General features: G+C 38.3%; 1 protein-coding gene and 1 long non-coding RNA gene across 9 annotated transcripts in view; one reads left to right on the top strand and one right to left on the bottom strand.

The window, feature by feature from the left end:
* KDM1A (lysine demethylase 1A) overlaps positions 1-20,012 on the bottom strand; it is a 53,268-nt gene that overhangs the window by 12,301 nt on the left and 20,955 nt on the right. For 6 of the 8 annotated variants that reach the window (XR_007508573.1, XR_007508572.1, XM_049821140.1 and 3 more), the window contains 10 exons: positions 18,953-19,047; positions 12,912-13,054; positions 12,299-12,389; positions 11,421-11,555; positions 10,052-10,125; positions 9,259-9,370; positions 8,796-8,928; positions 8,107-8,294; positions 7,546-7,660; positions 2,908-3,035 (listed from right to left, as the gene is read on the bottom strand). Coding sequence is in view for 6 of the 8 variants with exons in the window: in XM_049821140.1 (XP_049677097.1) it covers positions 2,908-3,035; positions 7,546-7,660; positions 8,107-8,294; positions 8,796-8,928; positions 9,259-9,370; positions 10,052-10,125; positions 11,421-11,555; positions 12,299-12,389; positions 12,912-13,054; positions 18,953-19,047 (1,214 nt within the window). In the remaining 2 variants the exon portion in view is untranslated. The remainder of the gene's footprint in view (positions 1-2,907; positions 3,036-7,545; positions 7,661-8,106; positions 8,295-8,795; positions 8,929-9,258; positions 9,371-10,051; positions 10,126-11,420; positions 11,556-12,298; positions 12,390-12,911; positions 13,055-18,952; positions 19,048-20,012) is intronic. The other 2 variants (XM_049821142.1, XM_049821144.1) reach the window with 2 other exon arrangements.
* Positions 10,136-14,635, top strand: LOC126047465 (uncharacterized). The gene is made up of 3 exons (XR_007508574.1): positions 10,136-10,789; positions 12,351-12,398; positions 14,505-14,635. It is a non-coding gene; the product is annotated as an uncharacterized LOC126047465 (long non-coding RNA).

Genomic DNA, 20,012 nt, shown 5'->3' on the forward strand with positions numbered 1-20,012 from the left:
AAATGGGACATCTTCATAACCTTGCAGACATAACACTGAGAAGTGGTGGGTGTGAGTCTTAAATAGCCCAGACTCTGTCCAAATGTGTAAATGTGTAACTGAGTTTTAACAGGAATCATACCCTGTAAAAATGCAAACATCAAGACAGGAAGCTCATCTCCTCTCCTTGGCCATGAAGGTATTTCATGGAATTGTTTATACTTGAACAGACCTTCCCACAAGGGAAGAGAAGGAGGCTCTATCTAGCGAGGACATTATCCAGAAAGCAATCCAGCAGGCATCATATCACATCATGGCAAGAGAAGTCTCCTGGACTCAACACCAACAGATCTGAGATGACCTCCGAGGCTGGCCTCAGCTGGACTATATCTGATGCCTTCTGCTGAGTCTGTGGAAAGGCCACAGAGAACTGGGGCCACGTTCCAAGGTGTAAGACACCACTGGGGGCTGGAGACCACATTATCCAATATAGTCTGATAACTTGAGAAAATTCTTCACCACAATTTTCAGCACTTTTTTATCCAAAAGGTAAGAAACTTGAGTGATAAGCCAGCCTTCATATACTGACTGCTTCTTGAGAAAAAAGCAACCTCACATTTCCCTCCTTGTTGGATGGAGACCACTGTGATGGCACTGTAGGTTACCACATATATGTCTGACAAAGAAAACTTTGAGCCATTTCATAAAATTCTTCATTCTCTCTAGTAATGACATGAAGCACTGCAATCTAACAGGGAATAAAGCCAGACAGAAATTTTACTTCACTGAGGTAGTTTTGAAAGTATGGCTAACCCAGGCACCATTGTAGAGCAGAATACAGAAGTACCGGTTCCCCAGTCCAAACTGCAGTAGTCTAAACAGCAACTGTGATGTTCATGTGCCCACACACCCATGTATGGGTATGAGTCAACTTTTATTTTCAGACTGACAAGCAAATGCTGTAATTAGGATTCCCTGTGAACAGGAAGAAGGATGGTTGGAGGATAAAACATGTACTACAACAGAAGTGGTACAAAACTGGAATCCTACTCTACAGGGGACATGAAGCTTGCAGAGGTTAGCTGCACAGCAGGTTGAGAAAGTTTCCATGTGTTGAAGAACAGCAGAGGGAAAAAATGGTTCTATCTGTCTTTGGGAAATGAAAACCAAACCAGAAAGACAAAATAAGACAGTACTAAGCAGCAGCAGCACAGGAACGAGGAGGATGGCTCACATTCCAATGAAGTGTTACTTTTGTTTAATTTTTCTGCTTCCCTGTTTTGGACAGATATGAGGAACTGCACTTGCACAGCAAGCTCTGCTTCATACATAGTTGTTCATCCAATACAACAGATGAGAGTGCAGTTTATCCAGACTGATGAATGGCTGTCCAGAAGACAGCCTCGAGCAAATCTCTCTATTATCAAGTGCTCATAGTACATAAGCACCTGAACTGTGAATATGTTAAAACAGAGACTCAGAGATCTCACTTATCACAACCAAGAACTGCATTCTCCTTTGAAAGACTGACCAGATATGGAGTCATTCCATAACAGAGGATTATCCGTTAATGCACTGAAATATTTTAGAAGTTCATGGAGTTCTCTAAATTTGATGTTTATCGACAGTAGAATCCATATTTCTCAAGATTCTGCAGTTTGCTAGTGTGTGGGTTTTTTCACTTGAAAATCCTACTAGAGAGCAGCTGCAGTAAAACACTTTGCTCTTGGTTCACTGTAGAGTGATTTCTACAGCACCTGTAGACAAAAGAGTCTCAAAGCTCCTCTCAAAGAGAGATCTCATTAGGAAGTGAAATCATCTTCTGAGAGTTCAGAGAACGAGCTGTGGATTTATCAGAAAGGCAAGCCTTCTTTTGTGCTCTCCAGTCTGAGACATAAAATTCAACTGATTGAGCATTTCCAAAACAGGAGATCCACTCATTAACTAAAAATCCATGCTTAGAGTCAGCTGTGAGGATTTGTCCATCATATAGAAAGAAGTAAAATACTGGGGGTTATAAGGCCATGTTCAAGAAGAGCTCTACAACTACTCTACAATAAAGACAACGAAGTGAATCTGTTCCTCACATGAAATACCAAGCAAGTAAACAGTCCAATTTACACATGGCCAAATGCTCGGAGAAGACTGGTGTGTTAAAGTTACCATGTATTTTTTCATTACTTTACTATATAGAAATCCCAGTGTAGGAGAGCTATTTATTTACAACCAATGCCATTTGTAAGAACTGCTTCCATGCTGCCTGTTAGGAGAACAGACCAAGTATTCAACTAAGTGACACACACTGTGTGTTGAACGGACTTTTCAAATCAATGTCCTAAGTATCCAAGCTTCTTTCGAGTAATATTAACTATTTTCCAAACTCCGCCTTAACTAACCATTCCTTTTACACTTATTGTGCCTAAATAACTGTTGGCTAGCTCCACAAGGAACTGATCCAGATGAAAGGTTGCCTTTACTCCCTTCCTTCCCCTTCAGCCATTTTCCAGCCAAACCTGTTTCTCTGCAGAATTCACTGGTCAAGAGCTTTACTGTACTTTAGAGAAGGTGCAGAACATGGCAGGGAATATCTAAGCAGTGCTGTCACTAGCCACGGACAACGCTGCTGTAAAGCCAGAAACGTAAAAGGTAGAAAATTTACTGAAGTGTTGGATGCTCTGGAAAAGCTAGAGTCTTACTCAGTCTAAAACAATCTTCTCAAGAAAAAACCCCACCCCAAACGAAAAAAAAAGCCCCAACCGCCAAAAAACCCAAACCCACAAACAACCCCTCCTCCCCAAAACCCCTGAACAATCAAAAGGTGGTACATATACCATATACCAAACAGTTCAATACTGCAGCAAAGCTACTGAGAATTAGAATACATTCTGAAATGCAGAGAAGTTACCCAAAGACACTGTCTGTACTAACCTGTGGCACAGCACTGCTACCAAATATGCCTTTGAGGATGGCAAGGCACCGTCCAACAATGACATCATCACTGATATTTTCCATGATTCCTGCTGCTTCTCCTGCTACCAAGGCCAACAAAATTGGTGCTGAGAGGGCAGGGGGAAGAAGAGAAAAAAACCAACTGAATTATTGAAATTGAACATTTTAATCAGGCAAGTTGGACTTGAATAGGCATTGATCTGCAGCTAAGTCATGAGGTTAAAAACTAAACAAACACAACAAAAGTAGTCCTAAATCTTCCACCATCATGTTGAATTACCAAAAGGGAAATTAATTAATATATGCTATAGTACTATTTAGAATTATCAAGAGAACTGATGTATTAAAAATTAAATACACACATTAGGAAGTACAGCATGCAGAAGAGAGGAAAGGTTTTCTTTAGTGAAGACATAACTTGTTTGACATAGGAGCTTCCACTGGGATTTAACAGTCATCTGTGCTACATTTAAGGGAACTTAATACCTTCCAAACAATCTAATTTAGGTACAATTAACATCAGCATAGCAGTTAAGTTACCTGTATAGGTACTTCAGTTGTATAAAGTATCTAGATTTCTTCATTACCAATGCACATTCACATTAAATAATCTCAATGGAGTGGAAACTATGAACAGTAGAACAATATCAAGAAAAGCAGTGATTCTAAGAAGAACTCAGAAGTCAAATGGACAGATATCAAGTAACTCAGCTGTCCATGTGATGCTGTGGTGAAGAGTGTTAATGTGACTATACAATCTACAAACAAATAGATGAGGTCATTTTACCTCTGACCAGCTATGGTAAGACTAAGCATACATTTGTGGTAGCCACAAATTCAAGGGAAAACTTAGGTAAGTATCGAAGAGCTACCAAAATAATCCAATGACAAGAAACATGCATTTCAAGAAGTGACTCATAGATACGAGCATGGTTACTTAATGAAAACTCTCTTAGTTATCTTTCTCCTCCTGGAGAAATTTATGGATTCCTAAATTTAGCAAGGGAAATATTACAGCTAGAAACAGATGTGAAGCATATTGAAATGGGAAATACAGTCCTTGTTAAAAATTTGGCTTTAACTTTTGTACAGATTTCCAAAATGATTAGCGAATTCCTTATATCCTGGTATATATGGAGATCTCCCGGTATACATTCCCAGCGAGTTACTGCTCTTTAAAGAAAACTGGCTGAAGTTCAGTTGCAATACACAGGCTGGAAGACCCAGTAATATATTCTGGTTAAAAACAAAAGCCTGAAATTCTGAAGAAGTTAAGACTAGTAAGGATGTTACAACTACAAAGATAATTACACTACGCAAGATACAATTAAGACACTTCAATACACAGGACCTCTGGGACTAGAAAGAGTTTATTAGACAAGAAAGTTACAGGATTGCTCCTCTAGTTAAACTCCATTTTATGAAAGATTAAGCCTAGTCTTTTAAACAATTGAAGGAAAGAACAAAAAACTGGTCTCCTATCATCCACAGGCATTGGGAATTTTTTTTTTTGTCATTTCAGCAGCAAAGTTTTTCCTAGTTTGCCATCCTTGACACAATGAGATCCCTGAACTTTCCAGCAATTACTATCAACGTATTTCTTCTTGATGGAACAACTACATATTAAAAATGCAGCTTCCAGTGAATTTGGTCATGATAACTTGTATTCAGACAACCCCAAAATATTTTTATGGAAATCCCACCTTTCCAGGTATGAGACCCTGTTCTGTAAGCATTTATCCAGACCTGAAAATGTTGCTATTCAGTCACCTGGATTAATTCAGAACTGTAAGAAAAAGCTGGAAGGTTGTAGCAAAACAGTGATTGTTTTGCTATGCAAATATCAAAGTGCTGCTCAGAAAAAGCTTCTGGCATGATAAGCATGTGTCACTGCACCACAAAAAATTCTCGAGGCAGTGATGTTTACTGAGCCTTGATACCAAACAGCAAGCAGAGAACGTGGTTTAGCCAGAGATTATAGATTAACCACAAAACTATGACAGAGAAAGGGCCTCATCTTTTTCATCACATTTCTAGGAAAAACAGAAGAGTGAGGCAAGAAAAGAGAGACTGAAATGTCATTGGACTTCCAGAAAACACTGAGTGTTTCTGCCATGAGTTCCTCTACCCTGTGCTGATGGAGTCTCTCCATCCTAAAGTGTGTCTACAAGGCTACAACAATAATCCAACAGCATTGCAGAGCAAGAGGCACCAACAGCACAGAGCAGCTGCTCTGGGACACGTATAGCGTTCCTGAGGCTACAGGTTTTCTCAGCAGTCATCATCTGAACTAGACTTAAACCACAGGGAGGATTCCTGTCTGAGGTACAACAGGTCACCCAACAGCAGTACAAACACATGCAGTCTTTTCATCCGAGTTTCACTGCATTCACCCACCTATCTTTAAACCCTTCTCAGAGGCCAGTTGGTCCCTGCCAACACACGACCTTTAAAGAACTTTCACAGATCTAATACAGCATGTGCTGTGATACTTCGTTTTTTTTGTTTCTGAATTAATAATTGTTCTCCGATCTGTTCAGTTTAAACAGTCTCTGCCCAAAGTGCTATGGCTCCATAAATACAGAATATGACAGAATAACAGCTTTACAAGTTCAGTCAGGTCTGCTTTAGTACTTCACAGTGTAATCATTTTAACTGCCACCTAACTATTCACAAGAAATGGTAATTGATTTTTTTCTATTTCAGCCATCTGACTTATGCTTTAGCATACAATTTTATTGCATTTCTATTTTATTTCTATGCGCTCTGCCTATTTTCATGAGAAAGAAGGTTTTGCATCTAGCAGCAAAACCTTTGTATGCGAGATTGTCTTTCAATCTAAACCAAAACCCCATCACTACTTGTTAAGTATGTAACACAGCCATCTTAAAGCCACAAAAGCAGATACAGAAACAGCCTTATTATCCAGGGCTCATTGCTTGTATCTGTCCAGTCAAGTCTTATCAAGCATTGTAACAATTAAATACCCTAGAAAGACACCTTCCTTGTACAGCAATTTTCTCCAGTTAAAAGAAAAACCTGTCCTGCCCGTGACAGGCTGGAAGAAAACCCCGTGGTACTTTAAACAGTCATCTGCAAGAAAAATAACTCATTTAATAGTGCTCACTGTATATACACCTTTGCTTTTAGTATGGCAATGAACAAAAACAGTATGCTTACTGAAAAATATCTTCCGACAACCTCTTGTCACAGACACCAGCTGCAGATTAAAAAAAACTACTAATAGCAAAGTCCAGCTGTAGAAACAGGCAGAGCAAAACCTTTTGCCTACTTAAGCATTTTCTAAAGAGGAGTTCTAAAATCATCTGTCAGTCTGAGACTCATGGTCTGTAAGTCACAACCGCTTTGCTGCTCAAAACAGGAAACAGTCATCCATTCAACAAATTGGATCCACCGCAGCTAGCTTGCCTTTCCTCCAGGGCAGACTGCATCTTAACCATATGGATGGGCCTGCAGCTCATCAGGCTGGAAAGGTAATGCTCAGCAAGAGGAATGGAGCTATCACAAAGCCTCTAGTCTGCTCCACTGACATCTGAGTGTTCAATACTCTGTAAAGGCTGCACTGCACCCCCCTGAGAAATCAATGCAGGATAACATACAGGCACTGAGTTCTGCAAGTCAGCCATGTAAGAGAATACACAAGACAATAACACCCCTTACATCTGAAAAAAATGTAGTTTATCTTGGTTAGATCCTAGCCACTTAAGTTTGAAATCCTGGGCAGCAAAGTCACCTGTACCAGAAAGGACTGGAGGTCACAGGCAAAAGGGGGTCATCTACAGTTACCAAATCATCCTAGATTAGATAGACAGTCCCATGAAAGAGGTCTGGCTTCAAACTATCAGTTGAAATTGAAAAACATCCAGGAAGCTGAGGTTTTCAAAACTAAGACTAAATTGGATCCCAGTCCCATCTGCATGAGAAGCTTAGTAAAAGAGGGGAAGAGCTCAAACAATATTCTAAGTGGCCAGAGAGAAACTCAATTTCAAAGAGACTTATGAACTAAGAAGTGGCTTTTAATTCAGAAAAGCTGCAGAGGCAAATCACCCTTTTCTTGAAGAACTCGGTACATCCTCCTGACAAAGTAGATACTGAATTAATACAACACTGCTCTTCGGCAAACAGAATGCACATTATTGGCTGTATTTTTTAAATACTATATAAACATGTTAGATAAGGTTTGGGTTTTCTTTTTCTTAATACAGAACAATAAAAATCAAAAAAGTTAATTTTTTCAGAATACCAGTGGCAATTAAATAGATGCTTAAAAGAAGCAACCAAGATAATACTGAGTAAGTCACAGAACAACTTCAATGTGCAAGACAAGTGTTACGGTAGATAGGTAGCAACACAATTTAACAGACATAGCCTCCAATTCAGCATTGGTAAACCCATACTCATCAATGTCCTGCCCTAATTTACTACAGAATTGTTTACAAGTCAGTGCTGCTCTCTGCTTCCATTTGTCTTCCTACAAATACTATCTTCTTATCATACCCATATGTGAACACTCACAGCATCATAAAAAGTGCTCTTTTCTGGATCTGAAACTACACAAATGAGACACTGGCAAAAGTAGACATGCACCCCAGCTACCTTTGTACAGGTTCCAAAACAGGAAAAGTTCTCCTCTGCTTGCAGTAGTGCTACCAACATGACCAAACAAATTGACACTTGGATCCCAGAAGACACGATCAAAACACAACACAACCTAGAAACAAAAAAAATCAAGACTTGGGAAGCGCACACAATAAAAACAAAAATAGAGACAATTACACTCATTGGTGTTTATCACTGGAAAGGTCAAGAAAGGAAAATCTGGTGAATATATACTGCATATACATAATACATAAAGGTGTATACCTACACTGCCTTCCATAGGTTAGTGTGCCCTCACAGTTTACAAATTTGCTGGTTAACAAGCTACAGCAGACATATTGAGTCAATCTACTTCTGAAATGTAACTATTTAAAAATTGTGTGGGAAATAGAGAAGAGGTCCTTACAGTTCTTCAGATAATTTTCAGCATCAAAATCTAGCAAAACAGCAGTGGAAAAAACGTTCTTCCTCTCATCCACCAAACATTTTCCATAGACATTTCAGATTCTACCTATTGCAAACCCTGGTCTGCTGCAGTTCCCTCAATGACCAAGTCACCTTGTTAAGGTTGCCAAATCCCATACGCTGCACTGCAGAAGTTTTCCACTCAGGAAGAGGCGGCACAAACTGTACTGCTGGAGGTTGCTGTTTCAATACTCCCAAGGGAAGAGTACACAGCACAGCATCACATTTGTAAATGAAAGTCTGGCTAGTAGATCGGGTATTTACAGCTATCACTTCACAGCCTGGAAAGGGAAGAGAAAACCAATCATTTAATAGGCGAGGAGGCAAGAGCATTAGATTAAATATTAAAGAAACTACCATAAAAACATATCCACATCAGAAAACATTTTGTTTATCGAGACAACTTTACACTAACAATTACTTAACTTGTAGGCAAGTGAATGTTACTGGCCACATAGCTCAATTCCAGAAAGTGTAATTTACACAGCATCTGAAAATGGTCAAACTGGGATAAACCTAAAGGTTCATTTAGGCCAGTGAATGATATTTAAAAATATGCATAAATAGAGCAAGTAGAGTGAGACTCTCATTGAGTTGCTCTCCCAGTTGACAGCTTCCTATACAATCTCAATAAGAAGCGTGGCTGTTTATCTAACCCAAAACATATAATGGGAGGGTTTTTATGAGATCAATCTTCACATCTGCTTCCAGAAGCACTTAAACCTAATTTCTATGATCATACTCCCTCAGAGCAGTTTTCCAGAGGAGGTGGCTTCATTTACCTGATGCTGTATAGCGAACCTGTCGAACTGCTGTGTTTAATTTAATATCTAGCCCTTCTGCCAAGGCTACAGGCACACAGGAATATCCATTCCTCACAGTCAAGTGACTGCCTGTGAATTCGAAGTCATCATCCTACAACAAAAGATGCATAGAAAGCATGCATTTATAATGAAATCACATAATTAAATAGAAAATAATCAGCAAATCTACACAATGGCAAAATTTTTTTCTAAAACCTTTTTTCAAAGAGTCAGATAAATTTGAAAATCTTTCTGTTAATTAGTCAAGTAGTAAGTATAGGAACTTTCGGTAGACAGTATTATTAGATTGTTTTGGCACTAACAAAAAGCTGACAGCACTTCAGTGTTTAGAAGTTATTAACATAGAGAAGCTTCCATGAGAATGAAGTAAATATAGCTTAAGTTTTTAGTGTATTGCTGAATGAATACATTAATTAGCTACCTGGTCCCAGTGCTTCAGTGAAAGCGTAGATAGGGGTGTAGCATTAGCAAATTCTAGGTTTGCAAAATGCCAGTCAAGTATTTGCCTGTCTCTTGATGACAGATAAACATCACTAGAAAAAAACAAACATAACACAAAGACATTTAGTTTGCTGGAGTATGATGTTGCAAATACTTTGCTTTGGCAAAATTTATTCACAGTCTTTTTTGAGTCCCTCCTTAGTGGAAAAATAAAAAAAGAATACAAGCAGATTCTGTTTCAAGGAGTTGGACCTCCTTCATGAAAGCTGAGCATCAAAGCCCAGCAAATTCACATTTTCAAAGTAGAGTACGTGTAAAATATTCTAAGTGAAGCTAGAAACTTAACTTTAGAAATAAAAAAGTTACATAAATAATGGCTTAAGTAGCATGTATAAAGACAACAACTAAAAACCTAGTGTAATCACACAGAGGACAAAATAATAATATTCTGCCAAAAAAAGCAGGATTGGTATGCTATCATTAGTGATGGGAATTTAAAATCTCAAAGTCTTCCTGAGATCAGGCACTGATTACAGTAAGGACTTCTACTGAAATGCACCCTGGCTAAGAACCACCTTTTTTGTCCGAGTCACCTCTAAAAATGAGGAAGATTAGTTTAAAGCTGAAGGAACTCAAACTTCATGTTTGTACCTTCCTAACCCCTTGAGTTACCATAATTAAAACAAAGCATACCATAGCATTTTTGAAACTAAGTGAAAAGTAGTAAAAAACCTGCTTTCCTGAGTATTTATTTTTATAGTTTGTATCTTTACCTTGGTGGATTGGCTTCAAGTTCTTGTAACTTCTCTTCCAGCTTTCCTTGTGTTTCTGCCAATTCATCATACTCCTAATAAGATTTAAAGCTAGCATTAAAATCAGTTTACATGTAAAAAGACCCAAAGACATCATGTAGCATCAGACTAGACCTAAGCTCAAGAGAAATCAGTGGAAGATTCATGGTTTTAGTGGAATCTAAATCAAGTTCTTTATTTTTTTCAACATTTAATCCAGCATATTTTGCCCTTCTGCTGTTCGAATATATAGAAGTCTATGCCACACTGCAGAAAAGATCAGTACACTAATATTTCAGGAATTTAAACACTTAGATCTAAAGAACATGCAGGTTCATTACAGTCCTGCAATTTTAAGGGATCCTATGGTACTGAGAGCTTTTTCATATAGGACAAAATGTTATTTCTATTCTTCTTTCTCTCTTGAAAGATTATAGTTCATATCAAACAGAGATTTTCAAAGCAGAAGCAGTCATGCAAAAGGCAAAGACATGATCTAATTCAAGCTCCTTTCAGAGGTTTGGGGTTTGTTGGTTTTTTTTCCCCTTATTTTAAAAAATATTAGTAGAACTAGGTATAAACGCAGCTATCATTTTCCTTCAAGGTAGAATAATTTGGAGAGTCCAACAATAGCAACAGGAGCACAAAGCTGTTCACTGGTGACAAAATAGAAGAGCTACTACTTATGTATACATAAAAACATTGAGCTTCCAAATGAAGGTATGTATCTTCTATTGCACAAGTCGCTGAAAAATGATCCTTAGTTCTATCTGACCTAGTTTAGCAGGGTGTCTTTCACTATCACAGAAAGCACAGTTTTTAAGGTTTCCTTTTTAAGGCATATTTCTACATCAACATACACCCAGAGAGGGGGACTAACTCTGCTTGTCAAGACAGAGCTCTGTAATGATAATCTTTGGATAGAAAGAAATATTTTATTCAGGAAATCACCTTTTCTATCTTGGAAAAAGAGCGTTTCTCTTCAAGTGCAGATTTTATTTCCAGACTATTGTGAGACCCAGCAGTACTAACTAAAGACCAAGTGTGATCTAAAATTTAGCCTTCAAAACATTAAATCCTGTCTGACGTGAACCAGCACAGACTATTACCTAAAATTGAGCCTTCATCGTGTTAATACTCTCCATCATAAGCCATGAAAGACAGGTACCTAAAGGTACTTATTGCAGCCCTGTTATCAGTATTACAATCCAGAGTTACCATCAATCACATTCTCTTGAGAGTGTTGGATCAGAGTGAGAGATGTGGAAACATTTATATTGGCTTATTTTGGCTGGCTGCTGAAGTCCTCAGCAACCACTGACTTAAGTGCTGTATGTATGTCATCCTTTACCTTGCAAAGCGCAGTGAGATCTCTGTGTTTGCTTTTCACAAGAAACTCTGCTGTAATATCCCGAGGCGGCTTCACTTCTGATGCTTCCTTATACTGTTGATGAAGTTCTTTAATCTTCTCTTTTAAATTCACCATCTTTTTCAGGTGGAGTAGAAAAAGGGAGCAAGGGGTGGGGGGAGGGGAAGGAAGAAGGGAAGATAGATTTCATGCATGTTACTGTGTAAAATGGATATTAATCTCAAACTATGCCATTATACCAAAGAGATTTCCTGATTTTGACAGATGTTACTTATATATATGCAATTCTACCTCCAAGAAACCACAATAAATACCACCAACCCCAAAACAACATGGCTTAGACCCAACATCGTTGATTTCTTACAAAATATCTTGCAAATAACTTAGGATCTGAGAGCTATCCTCAGACATTTTTAATTTGAGAAACTTCCATGAAGATGTAAAGATGTCATCTACCACAACCAAAAGTAATTAAGTAGGCCTAAAACACTGTTTCTACACTACAAATCAGATTTGTGGTAAAGAAAGTAAATATTTTAAAATAACCCCCCAAAAGCCTCAGTCATTATTAACATCTCTCAAGGAAGCTATGACACAACACTGTTTACCATGTCTGTCCTCTCCCTTTCTTTTCCCATATTTATGTTTTACAGTCTTCTGCCCAGTCACTTATGTGCTCCTCCTCAAAAATGGAGACTCCTTTGTTATAACAGTGCTTCTAGAAAGGTCTTAAATGAACAGATATGTTTAAGAACAGCATTAATGGCAACTTTCTGATATTTTTCCATGGAAGTTTTTGTTCATTTTGCCACTTTGAGGAACACAATGCTATCCTTTTGTTATAAATGTCATTATCTGACCTTGTTCAGAAGATCTTTCAATTCCTCCTGTGTTTTCACAATTTTTTTCCAGTGTTCAATCTGCTCATCCTTCACATGCTTCTCCTGCAATCTGGAAAAGGTAAGTAGTTAGTTCACCATAAAATCCTTGCATTATTGAGAAAACGCATTATCACAATCTAATTAGTGTAATGCAATAAAAGCATGTCATGGGATATTTTAGTAAATACTCATATGGCAATTAGAAAATTAATACAAGTTTCTGTAAATAAGGGATATCTGACTAGCTAAAATGAGAGTCTGAAGTTACCTACTATTATTAAAAGGCGTATTACAAGCCATTAGCTTTCAAGTAGCCTAAGTGGGCTGTATGTAGGTCAATTATCCACTATCAGTTGCTGTAGCAGTGATTTTCAGGAAGCTTTCAAGAGAAGATGTTTGTTCCTTTAACCATTTTTGGCATATTTTGCTTCAATAAACAAGAAACACATACACAAATGAGAACTCAGCAGAGACCAAACAGTTGTATTAAGTGAGTAATGCTTACCCTAGGGGCATCACAATTGTTTCAGATATCTTTTGGAAAATTCTCCACAAAACAGGAAAGTCTACCATGAAGAGAAAAGTCACTTACTGTATGACAACCTCCAGAGCCTGACCTAGAGAGACAGGCTTATTATTGAGAACATTAAAATCCAGCTGGTGACTGAGGTAGGATGTGGCTTCCAGCAGACGATTAAATTCTTGCTCCACCATTTCATCTTTCTCTTTTGGAACCTAGGAGTCAAAATGACAAACTTTCTTGTTAATAACCTATTCATAAAAAAAAAAAAACAAAAAACTGGTCACCAACAAGACATTCAAGTAGTACAAAGAAAATTTTAAAAGAAACCAGAGCAATGACACAGATTACCTTCTCTACTGCAGTCTAAATTCACAACAACTATCTGATGGCTCTTTTTCAACTGTTATTCACCCCTAACTCCAAGTATACCCTGTGTTGACTGGGAAGTTATATCAGTATCTCATTGCTCTAATTAGGATTCCTCTTCCACTCTGCAGCTGGCCACTTTTGTGCCAATGGTTATCTTCTAGCTCTGTAGATCTTTCTTGTCTGGCATTTTCCCAGACTGAAAAACTGAGGTTCACAACTAATACTTCCATCTCTGGGTACATATCATAAGCATAACAAGCCAACTTTTCCAACTGCGTATACCAAGATGTTGATTCTTTCACTATTCTTGTGGTGAAATATCTTAGAACTCCATACTGTTCTGCAGGTAGTGTCTCCCTGGAGACCTACTGCACCATGAAATGAATTTCCTTATTTCTGATGGATCTACTTTTTTGAGAGAATCTTAAGAATGAAGATACCTCCCCCAGCCCATGGCTGCCAAAGATTAGTGACTCACCTACTCTGCAATGAGTGCAAGGTTCTCCTTTTTTCTTATTACTGAAATTCTTCCATCACTCAAGGTTATTAGGTCTCAAAACGAATGATCTCTTTTTTGACACTACTATATTCTATACCATATCCACTATTTATTTCTCAAGATCATGTGCTTCTAAAACATGATAAAAATTTTGACATACATTCAGCTCACAGGCTGGAATATATACACAACAGCACTACAGAAGACAGATTATATGATGTCTAGAGCACATATATATAAATTAATATTTTTTTAACGATACATGCAGATATTTCAAACTTTCCCTACACTTATCTCCAGTCTTGTCCAATCTACAATTTCAAGATACAGACGCATGCTTACATTTCTGCTTATTTTCTGAAAAAATTGAAAATCTGTCCCAAAGACCTGTATTGCCTTCCCTGATTGATACTGCTCCCCTTCAGAATTACATGCTGAAATTTCCTCTTTAGCCAGAGCTGTACTTAAGATTCTTCTATGCCACCCTCTCCAGTAGCTGCTGCCACTCACATTTGATAACAATTGTGTTAACTCTGTAGCTATGTAACAATGTAATCTCTACCTATTATATTAAAAAAAGATTTGGGTTTTATACTAAATAGAACATGTATTTCACAATTATGAGACTATTTTCGTATATGTACCAGAAAGCTTCAACAAGGCTACTGAACATAGCAGAGGTATAAGGAAAGCTTCAAATGGCAGTTCCCAAATGCAAACTTTTTTGTCAAATTCCAGTGATATACCCACTGCTGACTTAACCTTTGTATTCTTGTACCACACCTGAATACTAGGACCTACTTTAACAACGTGGGTAACAACGTGGATACGTACTGCTGTGCCCTTTTAATTTTTTTTAATCATGAAGAAGGAAGAGCTGGAAATGAAAAGGCATGATCTAAATTACTTGGTTTCTAGGATACTTCCTTACAGTCAATCCATGGATAAGTGATTCTGTCTCTGAAGAGAAGACCCTGGGGATGAACAGGATGCTGCCGCAGCTTCTGGCTTAAGTAGAAGCCATGTCTCGGTGGGCCAGAACTTGGTACACATATCCTCAGCAGAAGTCTCAGTTGAAAACAGAGGACTTGCTACCACTAAGCACTGCCTTAAGACTTAACAGAGGCTCTCCAGAGCCACAGGGCAGACTCCACTCAACGATTAGATTTCAGATCTTTTCTGGATGAATAGGTGTACGACTGAGGGTTGAAACCTTCTTCTGAGGGTTGAAAAATTAAAATTAGAGCTCCAGTTTCAAGAAATTGCTGGGAATCACTTTTATCATTTAAGCTTCATCTTTCAAGTTCCAGCTTAAGCATCTGTTATTACACCACAAGTCAGCTGCGATGAATGAAGAAGCATTGCCCAAGCACGCAGGGATGGCATTAAGAAAATCTGAAGTTAGACAGAGTTGAAACTGAGATGCTGGACCTACAAGGGCAAGAAGGGCTCTCTACATACACAGCAGTAGCAAAAAAGTAAGGATAATGCAGACTACAGACCTGCTGCTGAACCTAGTGGTAATGGATATGGGAAAGGCTAAAACACTAAATTCCTATCTGCCTCAGACTTTATGGGTAAGGTCTGCTCTCAAGCTTCCCCAATCTCTTATCCTCTCAATGTAATCTCAACAAGTTGGGGGAATGGGCTGACAAAAACCTCATGAAGTTCAAAGGCAAAGCCTTGAAACTGTGACAGAATACCCCCATGCCTCACGACAGGCTGAGGACTGACTGTTGGGTATCAGCTTTGAAGAAAAGGATGTGAGGATCCTGGTGGACAACAAACTGAAGATGGCACTACAAAATACACACTTCCCAGCAATGTGAAGTTAGGATAAAGAAAGGGAAAAGAAATTAATTTTGATATTTACATTGACTACCTTTTCACAGCTGATATCAATGCCTTATTCAGAAGCTTAGGCAGCTGTGCAGACGGTAGAACTTTCCAAAGACTATTCAGAACTCCTGTATCAGTAAATTTTTTGGAGAAAACCAACTCACCAACTTACAAATAAAGGATCTGAAACTTGCAATCATTAAGAGCCCATCCTATATGCAGAGAAATTGACTCCATCTTCACTTCTTCAGAGAGAAGTCTTTCTCAACTAGGTAACACCATGGCAAAGACTAAAATAATAACGGCACTTTAGAGGAGTGGAACTGAAGGTATAGAACTGCTAAATCTTGGGCCATCATACAGTTGCAAGCAGCAAGCGATTTATGACTTCACTGCAGAGCTTAACAATGAGGATGTATACTCAGTATATAACTTATGTACTTTCCTCTTCAGTAAAACGCAGATAGCAGAGAAAAAGACATAGACAGACTGGCAGAAATGGTTAACCATTTAAAAGATACTTGTATTAACGTGGAAAGCTGTCAAGACAGTAGCCAAGGTATGAAGGACATGCCATTATTACTTGTACCTAGACTTCTAGATGCATTCCCTGATTTAGATGTCTGAAGTATTATCTGATGTATATTGTTTTCCAATGAGATCTTTGATACTTCCTAGGATGGCTTGGGAATTAGCTAATTTAAAAGCTACAGCTTGCCTCCTGTCAAGTGCCATGAAGTCTGCCAAAATGCCAGAGAGAGAGATATGGAACATTAGTACTCTTACTTGAGACAAGAAAGGTTGTGCTCTTGCCTATTACTGGTAGACACAAATTGAGAAGGTTTTGAGGAAGAGTGGGGTAATGAATGGACTTGGGCTCAGGAATAAGCTGAAAGTAAAATGTGAAGGGACAGTATCAAGTTAGTAGACTCTCTATGGGCAGGGTGAAAAAATTTTTTGCTTTGAAAAAGGTACTTGGACGTTACTTGACCAATACTCATTAGTAACCCAATGTGAATGCACCTTTGGAAGAAGCATATGCTGTAGAAAGCAATTTCAGCTTAAACTAAACTTCATTTTCACTGTTTATAAAGTAGTATCTTGACAGTGTCCTTTCAACAATTGCAGCAGAAAGAAATACAACATAAATAGCCTGACAGCTATTTCAGGATAAGCTTTATACAGTGGGGTGAAAATCAAAGTATTAAGATGTGAAAACATTGCAGAAACAGATAATAGGCATTTAATTTTTAGCAGTGCTAATAATCAAAGGAAAAAGTGTGGCTACATTAAAGAAGGAAAAGAAAGGATTAGTAAAATAACTGCCTTGGTGTAAGCAGCATCATGGAGTATATTAAGGAAAAACAAGAGAAAGACAACATAAGCAGTACACCTCAAAACACACAGCTTTCAAGGTACAACTGCACCACATCTGAGGGAGCAAATTTGAATTTTCTTTCTAGAGCTTCCATTTTAATTTACTGACTCTCTATCATATGAAGTAACAAGCTTTAACACAGCTTAGATCATCATCAGTTGCAGGCAATACAGAGATATGATCACAGATAGATGCACAGATACTGAAAGTCACATAAGCAAGATTATATTGGCATTTGTGGTATCTGGATGGTAGAAGATTAAAATATTGGTCATCATTACTCACACCACAACTTCTCTTACTAATTATCTGTCATAGTTAAAATGGCTTCAAATTAGATAGTTTAGTCAAATGTTCCAGAAGCTATATGTAACAGACATGCTAGGAAACAAGCAGCACACAGAGGCAATCTTATTTATTTATTTTTAAACCAGGGAAAAGCATTCTGGTTTATTATGTAGTCAACACAAGGAAGTGATAAAATTCAGTCTGGAAAATATATCTAGTTATACCTATCAAGCTTTGTTTGCAACAGGTAAGGCAACAAATTTTGTGATATGCCGTTTTAAAATATGACTAGTGTTATAACCTTCCTGTCATTACACTAATAAATGCACACATCTAAACAGCAACAATTCCTTGCTGCAGCAACCACCTTCGAACACAAGGTGGTGATGTTACCTGTGCCACCAGGTTAGCCAAAGGAACAGTAAGAACTTTTTTTGTGCTGAACAATTCCTCCCTACCCCAGTGCTGGGCAGCATGCAGCAACACTGCCAGTTTCCACCCTGACTGTGTCTCCTAGGATAAATAGCATTTGAATGTGGTACAGGAAACACTACAGAGTAATTGGAAGGAATATTCCTTTTCAGACAAACGCTCCATTCTCACTGGCTTCTTCTGTAAGTGCCTATCTGATGAGCAAGAGAAGTCCTGGACCACAGGAGCTGCATATGCCTGAGGGCCTTACCTGGAAATAAGTGATCTAGTTGCTGCATACTGTGAACAGAAAGGAGTGAGCTAGAGAAAGAAAAGCTGCATGGGCAAGCTGCAGGCATCACAGTGCTTACTAAGACAATAAAAGCATGGTATAAAGTTCAAAGTAGCTGAACTGTGTGTCTTATTGGCTAGTGTTAACAGAGGGAGTCTCTTCACATTGCACAAGGATACATCTGCCCCACTGTGAGATACTGAAGCATTACTTGGGCAGATGCTGAAACAGCTGGGAGAGGGGGAACACAGCAGTGCAGAGGCAAGCATGTTACATGAAAGACTGGCTATACAACACGAGAGCAGACTGACTGCTAGAACTGTCTACAATGCTTTCCCCGAGTTTATTATAACACCCTATTCACTTGTGTGCAGTAAGAGAAGCTGCAGGTGCCAGGTTACAACACGTTTGTGCCAAGGATCACTTTTCAGGCCCCTAGCAAGCAGCTCAGAATCCTCATTTGTCTTCTTTCAGAAGTTACTCTTGGTACCATGTTTTAAGTTTCAGGAGGTAGGAACACTTCCAGTCAATACATGTGTGAGATTCAGGACTAAACTAGGATCTCCTTGACACTACAGTGAAAAGAAATAAAGCTAATTAAGTTTGTGAATCCCAGCTCTAGAATATTATTTCTGAACTGTTGCATGTATTCAACCAGCTGACATTGGTTAGTCAATCCTTTAAAAAGTAACAAGTAAGTAGAACAGCACAGCAGACAACTGTTCCAAAGAGGAGTTAGACAGACAACTGCCTAAGGAAAAACAGTAATGAATTTGGGAAGATCAAAAGGGAACTTAGCTTCCGTAAAAAGTCTGAAATTCGAAGTTAAAAACTCAAGTGGAAAGAACAGGTTTTAGAAGAATAGGTGCAGATATGCTAGAATATTACTACACTGCCTAAAAATGGACACACACTTTCATTACTCCATCTCCCTCTTCCTAGAAGCTATCTCCTGCTAGACCAATAGCCTGGTGACAAATACACTGGAGATACTATTTCTTTCTGAAAGGCTCATGAAACAGTATCAGACTTACAGCTTGTCCATTTGCTTCATAAAGTGGGCATTTTTGTTTGATCTTAGCCAATTCCATATTCACTTGTTTGCTGACCACAGCCATGGGATTTCCTCCTGGAAAACATTTTGTATAGTTAACAACAGTACTCCTGCAAAGTTTGTCTGCAATTAAATAAAAATTCCACATTTAAAGCTATTTCAGAGACTAAACACACCAACTCCAGTGAAAAGAGCATTCCAGTGAAGTAGTAGAACACTGCCAAAGGTCTACTCTTCACAGCAATTCTTGCAATAAGGTCATGAAAAAAAACCCCTGCCCACCAACAGTTAAAGGACTATATGTAAAAAGGGCTGATTATAAAAGCAGAGTCCTAGGGTGGCAGCAACCTTAGTATGATTAAGAGTTTATAGCCATAAATGTATCTACAAAACATTTGCGAGCAGACCGTTTGAAAAGCCAAGGAAAGCTCCCACAGCTGCACAGTAATTTCAGGAGCTTTTCTAAGTGTGGTGACATGGAGATGGAACCTAGAGAATTCAGTCCCTAGAAACTTAGTGGAACTCCAACAAGTGATCCTAGTAAATACAATCTATGAAGATGAACCATGTACCCCAACTGTACCTGGAAGATGTGTAACTAAACAGATTAGAAAACAATCTAGGAGATTCCACATAGAAACATGAGAAAGGCAGAAAGCATTGACTTTAAGCATCCAGAATCACTAAACACTAAAGCCTCTCTTGTAAGCACAGCAGACAAAAGGAAAATAATGGTCACAAATGGGAAATGACAGAGAGGAGAAGAAATGTGAGCTTCCTCCATAAAATTAACTTTGGGAAAAGATTTTCAGCTCTAGCTTCCCAATGTTCTCTGATTCTGCAATCCAATCAAACCCAGAGCTTTAGTTCAAAATAAAGAGGGATGTTCAGCCACCTAATACTTTCCTGTCTTTGACTGAACAAGCAGAAGAGCGTTTTGAAGTAGGGCTAAATAAGTTCATGTTTCAAGTTCAACAACCTACCAAAAATTTTAGTTCTTCCACAGTTTACTAACAAAATCAGAAAAGATCCCATAACTT

This window comes from Accipiter gentilis, chromosome 17 (genome assembly GCF_929443795.1).
Source record: "Accipiter gentilis chromosome 17, bAccGen1.1, whole genome shotgun sequence".
Taxonomy (NCBI): Eukaryota; Metazoa; Chordata; class Aves; order Accipitriformes; family Accipitridae; genus Astur; species Astur gentilis.